This window comes from Aethalodelphis obliquidens, unplaced genomic scaffold (assembly GCF_003676395.1).
Source record: "Aethalodelphis obliquidens isolate GAN/ISIS:26980383/991018 unplaced genomic scaffold, ASM367639v1 scaffold4, whole genome shotgun sequence".
Lineage (NCBI taxonomy): Eukaryota > Metazoa > Chordata > Mammalia > Artiodactyla > Delphinidae > Aethalodelphis > Aethalodelphis obliquidens.
This window is the reverse complement of record NW_020837948.1, coordinates 5,394,469-5,413,096: the sequence shown is the minus strand read 5'-3', so window position 1 is coordinate 5,413,096 and position 18,628 is coordinate 5,394,469. Positions and strand designations below refer to the sequence as shown.

Below are 18,628 nucleotides of genomic sequence, written 5' to 3'. Positions count from 1 at the left end.
TACTGTGGCCTGTTGTGATAGAAACACAGCAAAAGAAATCAAGGAATTACTTAATGCCCATTGGTGAGCCGACTGGTTGAATTAGTATGAGTCCATACATGTGGCCCCTAAAATAGTGATTTGTTGATAAGAGTAGGTGTTCTTGATATTATGTGATTGAAAAAGTGGCTTCTGAAGCAGCATGTGATCTGCCGTCCTTTGTGTAACACCGAGTGAGTGAGTGTATGTAGCCTATGTGTACATGCACGTGTGTGTGCTGAGCGATGTCTGGAAGGATCATCATATTAGTAGTGGTTTGGTGGTCTTGACTTTGTCCTCACACTTTTCTGAACTTTTTGAATTTTAAGAATCAGTATGAATTTTACAATCAGGAGAAACAATACAATTTTCATCTTGAAAAAAATGCTGGGAATTCCCTGGCGGGTCAGTGGTTAGAACTCCGCGCTTTCACTACCGGGGCCCGCATTCGATCCCTGGTCGGGAACTAAGATCCTGCATGCTACACGGTGTAGCCAAAAAAAAAAAAAAAAAAAAAAAAGTTAAGCAGTGTGCGTGGGTGTGTGTGCGTGGGTGTGCATGCATGTGCATGCACAGCTGTGCCTGTGGTAGGTGGAAGGGCATTCCAGGCAGAAGGAACCACAGGCACAAAAGAAAGAGGGTGGGAGCTGCGAAGCTGGTGTGGCCACAGCCTGCAGTATGGGCTAGGTGGTGGGGAGATTGGGGAAGTACATTGAGTATGATCCTGAGTACCGCAGCTTGGCAATTTGGAAGCAGGGCAGTGACCTGGCCAGATTTGATTCTTGCTTCCTCTCTGAGAATGACCTGCTCCCCCTCACCTGGCATTTAAGACTTCTCTATTCTGTCTCCCCCTTCCTCTCCCCATAGCTTCCAGGGCTCCCCTTTGCCCAGCTCATTCTCACCTCCACTCCTGCGTACCCATTCCCATCTGCCTGTCCTTCAAGACTCAGCATTAGGCCCCCTCTAACAGGAAGCCTTCCCAGATTGCTCCGGTTAGCCTTGATATCTCCTTTTTCATACTCTCACCCTTGAACTTTCATAACTGACCTTAAATCAGACCATAATTCCTCAAGAACCAGGACGAGGGCCGTGAACTGAGAGGTTATGCTGTAATACCTGGATGCCAGTGACGGATAGACTGACATCTGCCAGCATTAGAGTCCTGATGGGGGAGGGAGAAAGCAGGCAGCAGAGGCCCAGGAGTTATTTTGAGCCTATCATGTCACAGGCACAGTGCCAAACACTGCACATAGCTTTTCACATTTATCCCCATTGTACAGATGAGGAAACTGAGGCTTAGAGAGGTTATGTGGCAGTAAGTGGTACGGCTCTGAGTAGAACCCAGGCTCTGTCTAACTCTAGAGCCCACACTCTTAACCTCTGTGACGTACTTGTCTCTGGTTCTCATCCCCCCAGAGGTTGGCAGGGCTGGGCCTGTCGTGGGGCCTTCTTGTGCCTTGCTGCCCCAGACCCAGTGGAGATGGATTTCAGGGTGGGAGGGTGATGCCATCTCACTCAAGTGGTAGCTCCTGACCCAGTGGAGGATCTGGGGCAGTGCAACATCCCTGCTGAGGCCTTGGGAGTGCCACTGTCCCCAGTGACATAAAGTGAGATATTTCCCTGTGGGCCAGCTGGCAGGAGCATTGTGGGGGAATCTGGAGGGGAGGAGGCTGGGCATGTTGACCAAGGAAGAGCTTTCCCACTCAGAGATTCTCCAGTAGCAGGAGGTCAGTGAGATGATAAAGGACAATTTTGTGCCTCTGAAGCAACAGCACACCTGAAAGCCTTACATACTGTTTGCGTCCATGGTCTCTTCAAACCCTGACAGCAAACCCCAAGAGGCAAGCAGGCAGACCCAGTGCCCACTGACAGAAGAGGAAACTCGGGCTCCGGGAAGGGACAGCCAGGCCCCGGGGAGGAGCCCAGCCCAGGGGCTAGAATCCAGAGGAGGCCTGGCCTCTCCCGGGCACCTCCCCCAGCCAAGGCTCAGTGGGTATCCTTGCCTTGATGGGCTGGGCCAGTCTCTGTGAGCCTGGGGGGCTGCCCGGGGGTGGCCTCAGTGGAGACTGAGGAAGAAGCAAGAAGCTTTGGAGGCGTGGGCACCAAGCTCAGGAGAAGCCATGAACTGTGTGTGCCTGTCCTCAGGACCAGCTTCCGAGACTCAGCAGGAGTGCTAGTTTGGGAGATGGAGGGAGGGTCCTTGGCCACACTGTCTTGTGTGAGTGCGTGTGTGTGTGTGTGTGTGTGTGTGTGTGTGTGTTTGTGTGTGTTTTGTCCAAATATAGCCTTTATTAGATCATGTCTACTCAGAGGAAGAGAGGTGTGTGCATGAAAAGGCTGGAGTAAGGGTGGGGATCAGCGTCCATTCCAGTGTGTCCTGGAAAGTTCCCAGCGAGGCCACAGTGGGAACGGTTTGGGGAAACCCTTGCTGGCCCCGCCACCGCCTGGCAAACGGCAAAGTGGCCGGCTGCTTTGTGGCTGCAGTGTCTTGGAGGGTTTGCCAAGCACTTTCCGTGAAGTCACTGGGGCGTTAAGCCCTTTGTTCAATTAAATGGGTTAATGTGCTTTGTCTGATTCTGATGAATACTAATAATATAATGTGATAATGGCGGTAATGGTGCTCTCAGCCCCGATTATCACACGTGCCGCACTGTCCCAGGCACAGAGGGAGGTGCAGCTCACATTCCCGCACACTCAGGCCTCATTTTCCACTCATAAAACCCCATTCTTCAAAGCTTTTCCAGCCCAACTCCCTATATCCATTTTCGGGACAAATTACCAACACTTAAAAAAAATTGGTCCATTTTGCGTAAAAGCCAAGTCCAAATTACTGTTACTTTCCCCTCTATGTTTTGAAATTTCAAAAAGAGAAGGGTGGGAGCTGAGGGGGACACAGGGGATGGAGAGAGGAGGCAGAAAGGGAAAGAGGGAGAAAACTGTATGAACAGGGAAGGAAAAATCAAGCTTTCTTTTTTCAGTAAAAACGTATTTCTGGAATGATGTTTCAGTTTACTCAGGCAGAAAAATCAGAAATGGTGTGCTTATTAAACAGGCTAAGTAAGCATGACTATTTTTAGTAGTGCAGTAAAACCTCGGTAATTTGGACCTCTTTAATAAAGATTCCATGATCACGCTGGCTGGCCGGCACACACAGTGTGTGTGTGCACGCGTGTGGGTGCACGTGTGTGTGTGAAAGCAAGGTAAGAGTGTAAATAGGTTGCTGAGTTGGAGGATTAGGAGGGCGGGGCTGGGGGAGGCAGCGAGGGGACAAAGGGGACAGGGATGGGCACCCTTACTGCTTACGAGAGCCGTTTTTAAACTGAGTTCTCTCTGCTTTGCAATATACAAGAGCATTACAAATTCTTCTTCTCTCTGAACACTCCTCTTGGCACCTACTAATTTGGCATCTGTTTAAAGAAGAAAGTATTTGAAAACAAAAATTTCACTTCTATAAAAATCTGTAAAGGTTTACTTGACACCACCTGTCACACTGCCTGCCCCCAGCACGAGGCTGAATCCTGGGGGTTGACACATCATCCCAGGGAGGTGATGAATGACCCCTCTGGGGTGAGGACAGGGACCTGTAGGCAGAAGGCCACTCCCTGTCCTGCAGATCGCAGTTCTTTGCATTTTTAAAATAATATTTGATGTTTCATTCCATCATGACAAAAGTAATACATGCTTAGTGCAAAAAACTTGGAAAGGAAAAATGAAAAAAAAAAATCCCTTATTTCCCACCACCCAGAGGTAGCTGGTGTTAACACTTTGTTAACACATCCAGAAATTTCTCTGTACATGTGTAAAAATAAAAATGGTACCGTGCTTATATAATGTTCTGTAGCTTGCCTTGTTTAGTGTTTTGACGAAGAAACTCAGTTTTTAAAAAAAGGCAATGGCAAACCTATTATTTAATTTTATGCTAAACTTATAGAGAAGTCATCGGCCCCATTTACTTTCTCTTGGCCATATAGTAGACACTCAGTAGGGGACGTGTCCTTAATGGGGTCCCACTGCTATGCTGCACAGAGGGATGGAGGATGGGGTGAGGGCCACAAGGGGGTTCAGCTGTAACTGGGGCCTCAAAGGGTACCAGTTGAAGAGGGCGGCAAGGAAAGGTTTTCCAGCAAGCACCACCCCAGCTCTGGTAGTGGGTTCAGCCCCCAGGAGTCCTGGGCACCAGTCTCTGAATGCCTCTCTGGATAAGGTAGAGGCATAGACACAGATATACATTTTTTTTAAGTGTGATAAAATGCACATAACATGAAATTTACCATTTTAACCTTTTTAAAGTGCACAGTTCAGTGACATTAAGCACATTCATATTGTTATGCAACCATCACCACCATCCATTTCCAGAACGTTTTCATCATCCCCAAATGAAGCTCTGTACCCATTAAACACTAGCTCCCCATTTCCCTCTCCTCCCTGCCCCTGGCAACCACCATCCTGCTTTCTGTCTGTATGAGCTTGCCTATTCCAGGTACCTCATACAAGTGCAATCATACAATGTTTGTTCTTTTGTGTCTGGCCAATTTCATGTAGCATAATGTCTTCAAGGTTCATCCATGTAGTAGGGTCTGTCAGAATTTCCTTCTGTTTCAAGGCTGAATGTACATACCACATTTTGTTTATTCATCTGTTGATGGGCATGGGTTGCTCCTACCTTTAGGCTATTGTCAATGATGCTGCTATGAACATGGGTGTACAAATATGTGTTTGAGTCCCTGCTTTTGTTTCTTTTCGGTATGTACCCAGAAGTGGAATTTCTGGATAATATAATAATTCTGTTTATTTTTTTTTAGGGAATCACCATACTGTTTTCCACAGCGGCACCATTTTACATTCCTACCAGCAATGCACAAGGGTTCTAATTTCTCCACATCCTTACCAACACTTGTTATTTTCTGCTCTTTTGGTAAGAGCCGTCGTAATGGATGTGTAGTGGTATCTCATTGTGGTTTTGATTTGCATTTCCCTAACAACTAGTGATGTTGAGCATCTTTTCGTGTGTTTATTGGCCATTTGTCTTCTTTGGGGAAATGTCTGTTCAAAGTTCTTTGCCCATTTTTGAATTTTTGTTGTTGTTGTTCAGATACACTTTTAAAAGCAGCGCCAGGAGCTGCCAGTGCTGAGAGGGGGGAGGGAGTGAGTGAGAGGAGGAGGGAAAGAGGCAAGAGAAGAGAGACAGGAGCAGGGAGAGGGAGGAAGGCCAGGGTATGTTTTGTGGAGTGAGGTATAAAGGGAGGCAGCCCTTCACTTCATTTATTCAGCAGATCGTTACTGAGCACCGACTGTGTGCAGACACTCTCCACACATTGCTGTCCACACCTGTTTGCCGCTACATCCTGGCTCTCGGGAGCTGCAGTGACCCTGCCTGCGGGAGGCCGTGCCCACAGAAGTTAAGCCACAGGCTCTGCCTGCAGTCAGACAGGCTGGGATCCAAGGCTCTAAAGCTGCATGCCTTTGGACAGGTCACGTGACACCCCCAGCTTTAGCTTCCTCATCTAGAAAACACGTACAGCGCACAGCAGGGGAAGGCGCGTAGTGAGGCGCGCGGCCACGTGACCCGATCACCCAGAGAAGCTTTCATCCATCCTGCCCTCTGCCTCCGCCCTGCTCCAAATGCAGCTTCCTGCACGCTGACCTGCTCCTTGGCAGCGTCCTGATTCATGGGATCACAGGCTCCCCAACCTGGCTGAGCGCTGGCACTGTGTCTCCTGGGTGCCCTGCAGCCTCTCAATCAGTGGGCACCGGCTCTGGGTTACACAGCCAGCTGGGAGGCAAGGCCCAGGGCCCTGCGAAGGCAACACAGGAGTGTGAAGACTGGGGTTCCCGTGGGGAGAGGGGCAGGAGGCAGATTGGCAAGGGCTGAGAGAAAGCCTGGGAGGCAGATTGGAAGCGCCCATCTAGGAAACGAGAAGCTCGTAACACTGAACAAGACAGGAGTTTGGATTTCACGGTTGATATTCCAGGGCCCTGCCTTCACCAGGAAGCTTCTCTGTGTCCCCGCCTGCCCACCTCATTCTGCTGCCCACACCGAGGGCTTCCTCAGTCCCAGCTGTCACCTGTGTCCTCCGCTCCTCTCCCACCTAGCCACGTGAGCTTGGCAAAGGCAAATCCCGGGGCCTGGGGCCTTTTTCCTCTCTCCCAGAGCGCAGCTGAGTCCAGCCTCTGGACACGAATTACAATTATCTCCCCTGCCACCCCCACTCCCTAGCCCAACACCAATGTGATTCCCATCAGGAGAGTTACAGGGTGCCCAATGCTGGGTTACCGGGGGCCCAAGTCTAGGATGGTTCCAGGGCTGGGATGGAGTGGGGAAGGTAAGGCAGGTGGGGAAATCAGCATGTCAATCATGACTCACATTCATGGCACCCAGCAAAGCTGGAGGGAAATCCAAGGTGGACCCCAAATGACATTTTCAGAAATGACCTGTTGGGAATCTTAAGAGATGCCCTATTAATGTGGAAAGTGGGGGACAGGGCCCTCAGGAGGAGAGGCAGGACATCTCACTTTAATAATAATAACATTAACAGTAACAATTCCAACATCAATAACAATTTATTGAGCACTTACTATATGCCAGCACTTTATGTGCGTTATCTCATTTAATCCTTTAGACAGCTGTGTGAAGTGATTGTCGTCATTCTCTTTTACTGAAGAACAGGCCCAGAGACCTTAGTGAAGCCTCTTGTCCAGGGCAACTCAGGGGGAGCGCCAGAACTCAAACTCTCGCTCTCCAAGACCACAGCAAAAGTTCCTGTGGATGCCAGAGCCAAGTAACTGGCCCAGGAGATGGGGAGGTCCCTGGGCAGAAAACCACCCTCACTCTCATTTCCCAGACTGGCCCTCTTGGTGACTGAGGTCCCACTGCTATTTCCTGGGGCAGCAGCAGGCTGAGGCATGTGGAGCTGAAGGGCCACCCAGAGCCACCTCTAGGGCTTGGACTCCCCAGGCCATGCCCCTCTGCGAGGCAGCTTTTCCAGCTGTGATTTCCCCCTCCCCCTCCAGGTGACTCTGGTGGCCCAGAGGGAGGGCCATAAAGCTAGGGGAGGTGACTCGGCTCCTCTCCCTCAATGACCAGGCACTACAGGGGTTGCACACAGTGGCTCACCCCATCCTCCTTTGGTGCCCACAGTGCCTGCAAACCAGTGCTGGGCACCAGCCTCTTGCCCTCTTGTCCCTAATTCATGGCCCCTCTAAATCTGCAGCGGCCCTTTGGGGGTCACTTTGTCAGTACCAAGTAAGAACAAATCTGCTTTTCTATTTCCTGCGGGCCAGTCCTGTGTGGCCAGCAGAAATTATGATCTCTTCAAGGTCAGACACCCTCCCCTGCCATGTTGCCCACGATGCTTGGCATGGGGCAGCCCAGTGCGGAAGGTAGAGGGTGACTGGGTTTGAATCCATCTCATCACTTCCTGCTGTGTGGCTTCTTTAAGCCTCAGGGGCCTCATCAGGGAAAGGGGATAATGAGGATCATCTCATAGGGCTGTGTGCAGGTAAAAGGGGCTCACCTATGAGACACGTGCACTTAGCAGAGGGCCCTGGACCCTGAATGGGCTCAGTGTACGATACCGCTTGCCACTGGAGGCGGAGATGGCGCCGCCTCCTCCCAAACAGCCTTGCCTGCAAGCCCATCCTGTTTGAAGCAGGACTTTCATTCTTTCTTACTCACAGCACCATGTTTTCTTCAAAAGCACTCAGCCCAGTTTGTAATTATACGTGTTTGTTTACTTGTCCATGAGAGGAGGGACTGTGTCTGTTTCCCGCTTCTCCATCCCCAGCACCAAGGGCAGAAGCACAGTAAATGAAGCCTCCCCAGTCTTCTTCAGGCAGAGCAGGACCAGGACTTTCTGCCTTTTCTCAGAGGACTTGCCTTTCAGAACCCCGTGTGTTCCTCATCCCCCCTCCAGAGATGACCCTGCAGGTGGTGTAGCTGGGGAGGGCTGGGTACTATCTGCAGGCACAGAATAGATGGGGGGGCCCAAGGCTGGGTCCTGCACTCACCTTGGTGGCCGTGGTCCCTGATGGACGATGGGGTCATCCTGGACTGCTGCTGCCTTTCCTCCTGGCTGCAGCTGTTCGGCCTGTGGCCCCACCTCCACACTAAGTCTCTACCAGAGCTCTTCTTCGGCCCTCCTCTCACCTGAGACGGGGCCTGACTTTCAGAGAGGCCTCTCTGCCTCCCTCTTCTCTCCAGTCCCACCTCCTTCTAGGTCTCCCCTGCCTCCTGCTCTCAGCTGAGACCAGGGCCCCCTGGCCTTGGCAGATGTGTGAGGCTGGGGGAGGCACTCTGAGTCCAGATGTGATTGTGTTTATGTTTCCAGAGAGTGAGGGGTCGGAGCTCTGGACTCCAGCCGTTGGGGGAGGGGTGGTCGGGCTCCAGCCCCCTGCCCCAACCTTCCCTCCCCCCTCCTCCCTCCTCCAGCCTGTGTATCTGGCCCGGTCCTTCTCAGAACCCTTCACTCCAAGTCCTACAGCATCAGGCTGAGCCATCCTCCAGCAAGGACCCCTCCTCACTCCTCATCTGAAGGTGAGAAGACCGGTGGAAAGATGCCTGGCTTTGGAATCCGTGTGACCTTGGCCCAGTGCATAGTGTGATGGAGCCTTGGTTCCATCATCTGTATAATAGGGACAGCACTCCTGACCTCAGAGGCAGTGTTGACCTGGTTTAGGAATGTGTGCACAGGACTCTCCAGCTATTAGCTCATGACTAAGCCCATGGCTGTGCCCCACTCTCATCTAGCGCTTGCCTGGGTCCAGCTCCAGGGCAGTGACAATCACAAGGTGATTCTAAAGCAGAATACCAACCCCTCCTTCCTCCCCTCCTACAGCTGCAGACATTTTGTTTTGCCATTAGAAGTGACTTAAGGGAAGCAGAATTTTACAGGCAGTTTACAGGCTGGTCTTGTTCAGTAGTTTCCAAAAGTAGGGGGAGGTGGCGGCGGGAGCGACCGATAACTTGGGATGTAAGGTAAGTGAGAAGTGAGTTCTGTGTGATGGACACTTTCACCGGAACAGCCATATGCCCCTGCGTGGGATTTCGATGTGGAGGCCCTGGCTCGACTCTGGCGGATCCAGCACCGTCGGTCCTCCTGGAACAACCAGAGCAGGGCTCAAGGTGGGGGCACCGGGCCTATTGGAGAACAGGCAACCCCAGGTCTAAAGAGGCTCTCAGCGGCTCCCACCGCCAAGCTCCCAGCAGACAAAGGCCGCGAAGCACCCTAAAAGCCTGGAGCGTCACTGCAGACCCAGTCTGGGAAGAGCCTGCAGAATCCGGCGGTCGGGTAGGGCGGGTGGTCCAGGCTAGAGCGGCCCGCGCGCGGCGCCGGGAGGCTGAGCCGCACCGCCGATGAGTATCGGGCGCGCGCTCGCGCGCGCGGAAAGGGACCTCGGAGCGCTGGGCTGCGCCCTCAAGGGAGCCGGGTTGAACTGGTCTGGAATGGTGGTGGGGAAGTGGGCGTAGGGTCCTCTGGCAGGGTCGGCTTCGGCTCTTTTCTCCTACTCGCAGGGCCCACGGGGGTGCAGTTCCCTTTCTACCCGCCTTCCCTCCAAGACCGAATGAAGCAGTCAGGGCTCGGCAGTGGTTAGCACGCTCGTACTATGGTTTTAATGGATGTACATGGACAAGTCGATATAGACAGATTTATAATTCTATACAGTCAGTCCGACATACACAAGGACGCTGTAAACTGGGGCGCGGGCCGGAGAGCGGGTGTGCAAAGTGGGCACGGCGTGGGGCCCTGGCCGCTCCCCGAGCTCTCCCGGCTCGACTCTTGCACGGCGGGCGGTGAGGAGGCGGCTGGCTCCTCGCCGGACAGGCGGGCCACCTTCTAGCCGGGAGCTGAGGGGAGGGCCTGGGCTTGCGGCGAAGCTTGGGGGCTGGGATGCTCTGAGACGAGCACTCCGCATGCTCCCGCCTCGTCCGCACCGCCAGCTGCGGCTCGTTGGCCTTAAAGTAATCCTGCGGGGCAGGCAAGGGCTCTTCGAGGCGCGCCGGGGCCATTAGTACGGCTCCACGGCGAGATCCCGACCCTGGACTGGGTACCGTCATCCCTGGCCCAGCGCCCCTCCAACTTGGATCCGGATCGAGCTAAGGTATGCTTGGCCGGGCCTAGCTCGGAGGGGGCGTCTTGGTTCGCACCGGGCCGGGGCCCAGGCTTGCCGGCGGTCCGCGCTCCAGTTCGCAGGCGGGAACGCGGGCTACGGGGCGTCTCCTCCCGGCCGCCGGCCTCGGCGCTCGCCTCCCGCGCCGCGTCCCCTCCGCAGAGTGGCCCACCGGGCCCCGAGCGAGCGAGCGAGCACGCACCACCCGCGCCATCCCGAGGAAAATTGCAACTCATCCGTTTTTTCGCGGCACTTTTCTCCGACGTCTTTTTGCTTTGTCTCGTTTTGGAGGGCAGAGTGGGGTCCAGGAAAGCAAACACAAAACCAAGCCGGAGGTGGGGAGGTGGGGAGCAGGGGGCCGCGCAGGCGCCAGGTCCTCCGCGCCCGCACCCGACCCGGTCCCGGCCCCGGCGCTGTGCCGGCCGCCGGCCCGCGTGGCCCGGCTGGGCGGTCAGCTGTTGTACTGGCACGCATTGAGGCCCGAGGCCGGGCCCTGCAGGCCGCCGTAGCCAAACGACGAGTGCTGCTTGGACTTGAGCCGCAGGCTGGCTAGGCTCGAGTTGCACGTGTCCCGGTAGACGCTGTAGGGCGAGGCGGGTGTGCCGTACGGGCAGCCGCCCGGTGACATGGCCGAGTTAAGCGAGGAGCCGGTGAGGTTGTTGATGTTGTTGAGGCCCGAGTTGGGCATGCCGGGCACAGCGCCCGGGCCCATGCTCGACGGCATGGTCATGGAGGAGATGGAGCTGGGGGCCGAGAACATGGACTGCGACGACAGCGGGCTCATGGAGTTGAAGAAGGTGAAGCTCTTGGTGGAGAGCGGCGCTGGTGCCAGGCTCTTAGCGGCCCAGTTGTTGTAGGAGTAGCCAGCGGCGTACACGTCCTCGTAGGGCTGCACCAAGCCGCTGAACTGCGGCACGTAGCCGCCCTTGCACAGGTCCAGCTGCTGGTTACGCTCGCGCTTCCGCCACTTGGCTCGCCGGTTCTTGAACCAGACCTAGGGGAGGGGGACAGGAGAAAGGTCAGGGCTGCCGAGGGCGGGAAGACGCCTCCACCTCCCCCGCCCCACCCGAGGCCTCCGCCCGCTTCCTTCTCTCCGAATACCGTTTCTTTCTTCGATATTTCCACCCCTGCCTTCTCTCCATAATGGTTCCCTTCCTGTCTCCAGAAAATATTAGTCTTTTCCTTTTTCTGATCTTTATCCTCTTCCCCCAATTAAATCCGGTTTCTTCTCCTAATACGGATCCTCTTTTTTTTTTTTTTTAACAAATATTTGTTTTCTTTTTTCCTCTCTCAACCAGGTCATCTTCTGCCTTCTCCCGCAAACGGTTCCCCATCTACCTCCTAAATACTCCATCCATTTTCTTCTTCCTCGAATACAAAAGGTAGTTTTCTTTCCTGAAATATACGACCTTGCGACTCCTCTCATTCTTCAGTCTATTTTTCATTCCTCAGATAGTCTGTTTCCATCTTTATTGGTAATATTTGATATTATCATTTCTGCCTCAAATGTTTATTTTCGTTCCGTCCACCCCACTATCTGAACCACTTTCTTCTCCCTCAAACAGTCCATTTTTCTTCGTTATCCCCCATTTTTGATCCTTTTGATTCTTCTGCAAATATTTAGTTTGTTTTTTTCTTTCCAAATATCTGACCTTCACTGTTTCTCTTAAATGGTTGATTCTTTAGTCTTCTCAAATACTTGATCCTTTTGCTTCTCCCTTAAATACTTAATTTCTTTTCTGCTACCTAAATATACGCCAAATATGTTTTTCTGCAAATATTTAATTTCCTTTCACTTCTTACTAGTTTCTCTCTACTCTCCCCCTCCACTTTTCCTCACAAAATTCCGTTAGAACCTCTTCTTTCCCAACTCCCAGTGCTTGCCGATCCTCATCTAGTCCCAGTCCTTTGCCCTCCGCAGCCCTCGACCAGCCCCGGGCTGTATCCCGACCTCTCTTGCCGGACCCCTGCATCTCAGCCTTCTCCATCCCCAGCACTAACGTTGCCTGATTCCACCCCCACTCCACCCCACCCGTACCACCGTAAACCCCAGGCAGGCTTAGTGAGTTCAGGATTACCGAATGCTGTCTTCACTCTATCCCACTGGGCTGGCCAGCCTGACTGGGGAGGGGTGAGAGCTGGGGTTATAGCAGGGAGTCTGTGGCTCAGGTGGGACTTTGGTTTAGCTTGGAACGTGCTCCCAATATCTGATTAAATATTTGCAGTACCCAGAGAAGAAGTGATTCTCTTGCTGCTCTGGCAGGACAGCCATGTTTTCACTGGGAACCAAGGGGTGAGAAGAGGGAGGGTGCAGTCCTGTCTTGAGTTGGAGACCTTACATCTCCAAAGGGATTCGGCCTGAGGCTCACTCATCCACCAGAGCTGCCCCCTCCTCACCTGAACCCAGCCCTACGGGAAAGGGCATTAGGGAAAGGGTTCAGCTAAGACTGGCCGAATGGCTGAGAAAGAGTCCGGTGGAGAATATCCTGAGATTTTGGAGAAGCAGCGTACGGGTGGGACCATTGCCCTAGGAAGTTTTGAGACCCCCCCCAAGCCTGCACTCTTATCAGGCCTCTCCCAGGCTGCCAGGCAGGATCTGCCTTTCCCTTTCGTTTTCGCGGGAAGGTGCCAGCGGCTCGGAGGTCCCCAGCAGCAGGGAATCCTCTGCTCAGTCTAGGGGGTAACAGCCGAGCGGGTTCTGGGCTCTGCAGGGCAGGGGAACATCCCTTGGGGACACAGGTCTTTGGGCGGGGGCTGCGGTAGAGCCCGAGGGTCAGGTGGGATGCGGGTCAGAGGGATCCGAGGCGGCAGCAGCCGAGGGGGGCTAGCACCAAACGGCTCTGCAGCAGCTGGGTAGACCGGGGCCTAAGGTGGAATCGCCTCCGGTGGAGGGAGGGAGCCGGTCTGAGTGTGCGAAAGAGTGATAGTCTGAGCGCGGGTCTAAGCTTTCAAGGGTTGCGCTGGGCCGGCTGGCAGCCTTCTGCGCGGGTCCCCTTAGGCGCGCACCCCACGCTCACCCTCACGCGTGGCTCGGTGAGGTTGGTCCACACGGCGATCTCCTCCCGCATGCTCATGTCCGGGTAGCGGTTCCTCTGGAACGTGGCCTCCAGCTCTTGCAATTGCTGGCTTGTGAAGTGCGTGCGTTGCCGCCGCTGCTTCTTCTTCTTGGCGGGGTCCTCCACACCGCCGCAGCCTGCGCCGCCCGCACTGCTGTCCTCGGGCCCCTTGGGTTCCCCGCTGCGCTCCTTCTCTGAAGCAGGCAGGACAGGGCGCCAGTCACCTCGGGCTTATGCCCTTTTGCACCCCATCCCGGCTCCACCGAAGCGCTCGTGGTCAGCCCTGGTGGGGCCCGCCCTCCCGCCAGGGCCCCTGGAATTGTACCCATTGGAAAGAGCCCGCCTGTGCCGGGTAGGGTAGGCAGTAGTCACCTCTGATCAGGCTCGTCTGGGAGAAGAGCCCAGGAGTCGGAGACGTGGGCCTAGGTTCCTAGCTGCGCAGGGCCTGCTCTCACAGCTCGGCTCATGCTGGGGCTCTGCTGTTGATGTCACCCGAAAATGTACATTTTTTAGGGCTCTTGGGGTTCTAAATCAGAGGGGGTCTCTGCTTTTCTGAACTAGGATCAAATCTTTCTAGCCTGAAGCTGGGGGGGCGGGTGGAGCAAGAGCCAGGCAGTGGCCTGCAGCCCCTCCAATTTCTTCTCCCCAGGGCCGTGTGGGAGCCCCACCGGGCAGGCACAACACAGCCGGGTTCTCGGCCTTAGCTCCAGGCCTCAAGTCCCAAGGCACAGAAAATCCCTCTGGCAGCAGCCAGGCAGCCCAGACTCACAGACTCTGTCTAGGTGACCTGGGGGCTCTAGCCTCTCTCTCTTTGAAGCTACACAAACAACATGCAGTTATAGAAACATTGAAACATAAAGAAAAAGAATTTAAAAACAAAACACAGAAGCCCAGAAAAGCTCACAGCTCTATGCCTAAAAACATAGAAAGGGTCACAAATTCTTAAAAATAGGCAGGTAGAAACACAGCAAATGCAGATTAAGAAGCCAGAAACCTCCGTGCAAACACACCCCTAACTAAATACAGTGCTGTTAAGTGTATAAACTCCAGGCAGACACAGGCATTTATTTATCTGGGATTTAAAAAAAATCAATGTACTGTTGTAGATAGATTTTTTTAACCCCTTCCTGATAATGCCCTTCTAGAAATAATTTTTAAATCCCAGGGAAATACAACACTATAGTTAGATAACTTAAATTCCCCAAATAACATCACTGTAAACGGATTTTGAGAAAATCCCGGAGAAAAGCGCCATTTTGGATTGACTTTTTAAAATCTCCCGAAGAATAATGTTGCATGTAGATATTTTAAATTCCAGAGAAATATATCTAGTATAGCAATTCTTTCTATAACGAAAAATACAGTTAATTTAAAAAATTTATTCTCACAGACTTGGCTTTTTAAAGCAATCTATGACTATGTATTTCTCTGGGTTTTAAAAATAAAAACCAACCAAAGGCCACGGTTAAAACTTTTGAAAACAGAAGTACCGTCCAGCGTTGATTGTTTTTTTAACCAAGCAAACAGAACCTCTCAGGGAAAGTCACTTAGGGATGCAAAACAGAAATAAATAGAGATTAAAAACTCGTAGAGAAACACTCAGCGGTGGATTAAGAAATGAACGCAGAAGAGGCGCCCACGGCCGGGGGAGTGGGAAGTTCGGCGGCGGCGCTGAACTAGGACCTCGAGCGCGGGAGCCGTTCGGAGACCCTGGAGCCCGGGCAGGGCCGGGTATTGGCCTCATCACTGCCCGCGCCGCCCACCCGCCGGCCCAGTAGCTGGCGTGGGGGAAAAAGCTTGAGCTCGGGCAGAAAGGCAGCGCGGAAGGAGACTTGGCCGAGCAGAGTCGGAGCCCTGGACCCGCGGCCTGGCGGCTCCGGGCTCTGGCGGAGCACGTGGGGCACGGATCCCTCTTTTAGGCGGTTCTGACTGGAGCCGGGTCGCCCCTCTTGGCCCACTCGCCCTCGCTGTCCTCTCTTTTCCCTTTACTTAAGGTTGTTTTTCTTCCCCCCCAGTTTGCTTTTCCGACTTTTCCCGCCACCTTCTCTTAGGTCTCTCCCTCTCAGTCAGTCGCCCACAGTCTGTCGGGGTGTCTGTACTCTCTCTCTCTGGGCACTTTCTCTCGCCCGCCGCCCATTCCTTTCTGATCTGCTCCTCTCCTTCGGTCCAAGCGGCCCTTCGACAACCATTTGCGCAAGCCTAACTGTTCTCCCCGTTCTATTTGCTCCCGATCAAGAGGGGCTGTCATTCCGACCCTTCGGTTGTAGGTTCGTGCATTTGCAGGTCACTTGGCGCGTGGGCACCGCGTGGAAGTGCCTTCGAAAAGCACTAAATTTCCGCTTCATAAAGCGCCTACTTGTCCGTGTTCAGCGTCAGGTGGAGAATGGGAAAAGGAAAGGTCCTGAGGCCTCCTGGGGCGTAGAGCGAGCGTGACTGTGCGGAGCGGGCGCCAGGCCCTGCTCCCGGCTCCCTGCACTCGGGTAGGCTCCGTGCGCGCCTCGCGGGGAGCCGAGCTTACCTGGCAGCTCCGTGTCGGACGACTCGCTGGCGGAGTTCTCGAGCGGCTCGCGGGGGTCGGCGGCGCGGGCTAGGTGGAAGGCGGGCCCCATGTCGTGCGGCGGCGGCGGCGGCGGCCGGAGCCCCTCCGGCAGCCGCTCCAGGCTCATGCCCCCCTTGAAGGCGTCCATGGAGGCGGGGACCGCGGCGGGCGCTCCAGGGGCCGGAGCTGGGCGCGCCCGGCAGCCTGGCTGCGACCTGTGAGGACAAGAGCGCAGCGCCTAAGCGGCCGCCCCCCAGGGCTGCCCGCGCCCGAAACGACGCCGCGCCCGCCCCATGGATCGCCCGGGGCTGCGGGGCCAGGCGGGCGGCAGCGGCAGCGGTTTCCCGCGACCGGGAGCCCGGCTTCGCGCTCCGCGCTGCCCTCCCGCCGCTCGGGCCTCAGCCGCCCGCCCGGCCCCGGTTCCGGCTCCCGATCCGGGGCCGGTTTCTAAGGCTCCGGACGGCGCCGGCAGAGTCTGTCTTAAAGCGACAGCGCGCACGCCAGGTTCCAGCAGTCCCTGCGCCAGGGGTGGTGGGTGGGGTGGGCCTGGGTGGGAGGGGGCTGGGAGGGAAGGAGGGAGCGAACGAGCGAGCGAGGGAGCGCGGGCGGAATCCAGCCGCGAGCCGCCCGCGCAGCCGCGCCCTCTCTGCCGCCCTCCCTCCTTCCCTCCCTCACTGCCTCGCCCGCGCCCTCCCCCTCCGCAGCCACCTTCCCGCCGCCTCCCCCCTCCCGCGGCCTCGCCGCGCCTCACCCTCCTTCCCCGGTGACACACTGAGTTCTCCCGCGGCCGCACAAAAGAAACGCATCTGGCCTGCAAGTCCCGCGCGGCTCGTGCCCACCTCAAGCCCCAAATGACTTGTTTCGCTCAGAATCAACTCTTGTCTGGGCCGCCTCGAAGTCCCGAGCCCCCGGCAAGACCAGCCCAGGATGAGTGAATGTTCACCAAGGAGGATCGCACCGACCGGGCGCCTGCGAGCCAGCGCCAGGGTGGGGGCAGAGCCCGGGGCTCGTTCTGGCAGCTCCCAGCGGCGTCCTCGTCGAGGGGCCGTGGCCCCTCCTTACCCGGCCTTGTCTCCCGGGACCTGAGCCAGGCTGAGTGACAGCAGCCTGCGCTCTAATGGGCCCGCGGATGCTGCCTCCTAATTAGCTTGGACCCTCTCCCCCAAGGCTTCTTCTCAGGCCTCCCCCTCTGCACCGCAGTCAATTTTCCGGGATTGGGATAGAACTGATGGCTTCTAATCAGATGAAGCGTTTCTGTTGGCTCCAGGCCGCTGGCGAGTGCAGCAGGAGACCCCAAGAGCCCTGCCAGGCCCCAGAGCCTCTTCAGTAGGGCTGTCTCCCCTTGTTTTGCACCTTCAATGGTCTGACCAAATCCGCCAGGCCCCGGCCTCGGTTGCCACACGATGGGGCTCTGCCCCCTTCAGGGCACGTTTGCAGGGCCTGGGGTCTCACTTTGGCTTCCCAGAGCTTCAGGCACAGGCCTGGCAGGCCAGGTGACTGCAGTTTTCAAGCCTAGGCCAGCAGCCCAGGAAGCCTAGGACCGTCTTTGAGCTTCTCTCCCACACAGTGGTAGCTAAGCTGCAGCACCAGTGGGCACTCTACGAGCACAGGCAAAGACATTCCCCTTCCCACCCCTAAGAATGAGTCCCTCGTTGAATCCTCCTACTTCAGTAAAGTTTGTTGAAGGATTTTGCTTAACTGGTCTTGAGACATCAGAGTCCTGAGCAAATAGGTGACAGCTCGGGTGGTAGGGTGTGACCCTGACCTGTTCCTCTAGCCACAGCTGGACCCCAGGCTGCCCTCTGCCCCTCATCTGTCTGCTCCACCAGACAGAAGTGGCACTGGGCAGGACAGCGGCCTTGGGGGGAAGCACTGTGGTAATCTCCAGGCCCAGTACCTCACCCTGGGGCCTCGTGCATCCTCATGTCCTCCTGGGGTCTCTGCTTGGGACTGACTGTGCAGGCTGTCAGGGTCTGGGACCCTCTTCAGTCCCTGCCCTCACCTGGCTCCCTATCAGAGGAAGGCACCCGCGCCCCAGGCTGAGCTCCTTGGTAAGGATTATGAGGGCAGGGGCTTGGGCAGGGTGGAACCAGGCCTGCCTCTTGCTCCCTTGGCCTCAGCCCAAGGCCCCCAGCTTTGGTCCCTGGGGAAAAGGCACAGTTCCTTAGGGCTGGCCCACTCTCACTGGGTGCCTGAGGCCACAGGGGCCAAGGTCTGAGGCTGGGGCCAGAGGGAGGATGCATCCCAGGAGTCTGGGTTCGGGGAGGGCCTCAGTAACTCCAGCCTTTTCCTCCCAAAGGGAAGTTTCTCCAAGTTGAGACCCCCAGGGTGAAAACAGACTTGGTGTGTACGGGGATGGTGGGAGGGGTACACGGGGGGTATGATTTGCTAGCATTTGCCCTCAGCCCCATCTTTTACCACATTTTTTAGCTGAATCTCCTGAAGCAGCAGATACCTCCTTTCAAGGAGGTATTCAGGTGCTGCAGCATGCCAGGGAGTGCCCCTTCACACGCCATCTTCCGTTTAGCTGCCTTACCCCGACTGGACAGTGTGCCACCCACGCTGCCTGGATACAGACAGGTCACAAAAGCATGCATGTACTCATACGTACTGCATACCCATATAGGTGTGCTGTGCACACACAGACACACACATACTATGCCCACACAGGGGACTGCGGAGTACAGTCACATATGTGTACACACAGCCAGGCCTCTGGGTCCCAGAACACTGATGCTGTTTGGTGCAAAATCTGGCTGACAGGGGTGTGTTCTAAGCCCACCAAGTGTTGGGCCAAGGTGGGAAACACAGTGCCCCTCTGGATGGGGGCATGGAATGAATGGTCTGCCTACGGGCATCCAGAGGCTGAGGGTCACAGGCCCCCACTCCCCAAAGGGGCTAGAGTCAG

General features: G+C 55.4%; 1 protein-coding gene across 1 annotated transcript; it reads right to left on the bottom strand.

Annotated features, from left to right (window-relative positions):
• Positions 1-9,600: 9,600 nt before the first annotated feature.
• PITX1 (paired like homeodomain 1) lies at positions 9,601-16,344 on the bottom strand. Its single transcript, XM_027097057.1, has 3 exons — positions 15,700-16,344; positions 13,143-13,375; positions 9,601-11,119 (listed from the first exon to the last, which is right to left on the bottom strand). Exons 1-3 carry the CDS (start codon positions 15,866-15,868, stop codon positions 10,577-10,579), a joined length of 945 nt encoding a protein of 314 aa, XP_026952858.1. The 5' UTR covers positions 15,869-16,344; the 3' UTR covers positions 9,601-10,576.
• Between the last annotated feature and the right edge of the window lie 2,284 nt (positions 16,345-18,628).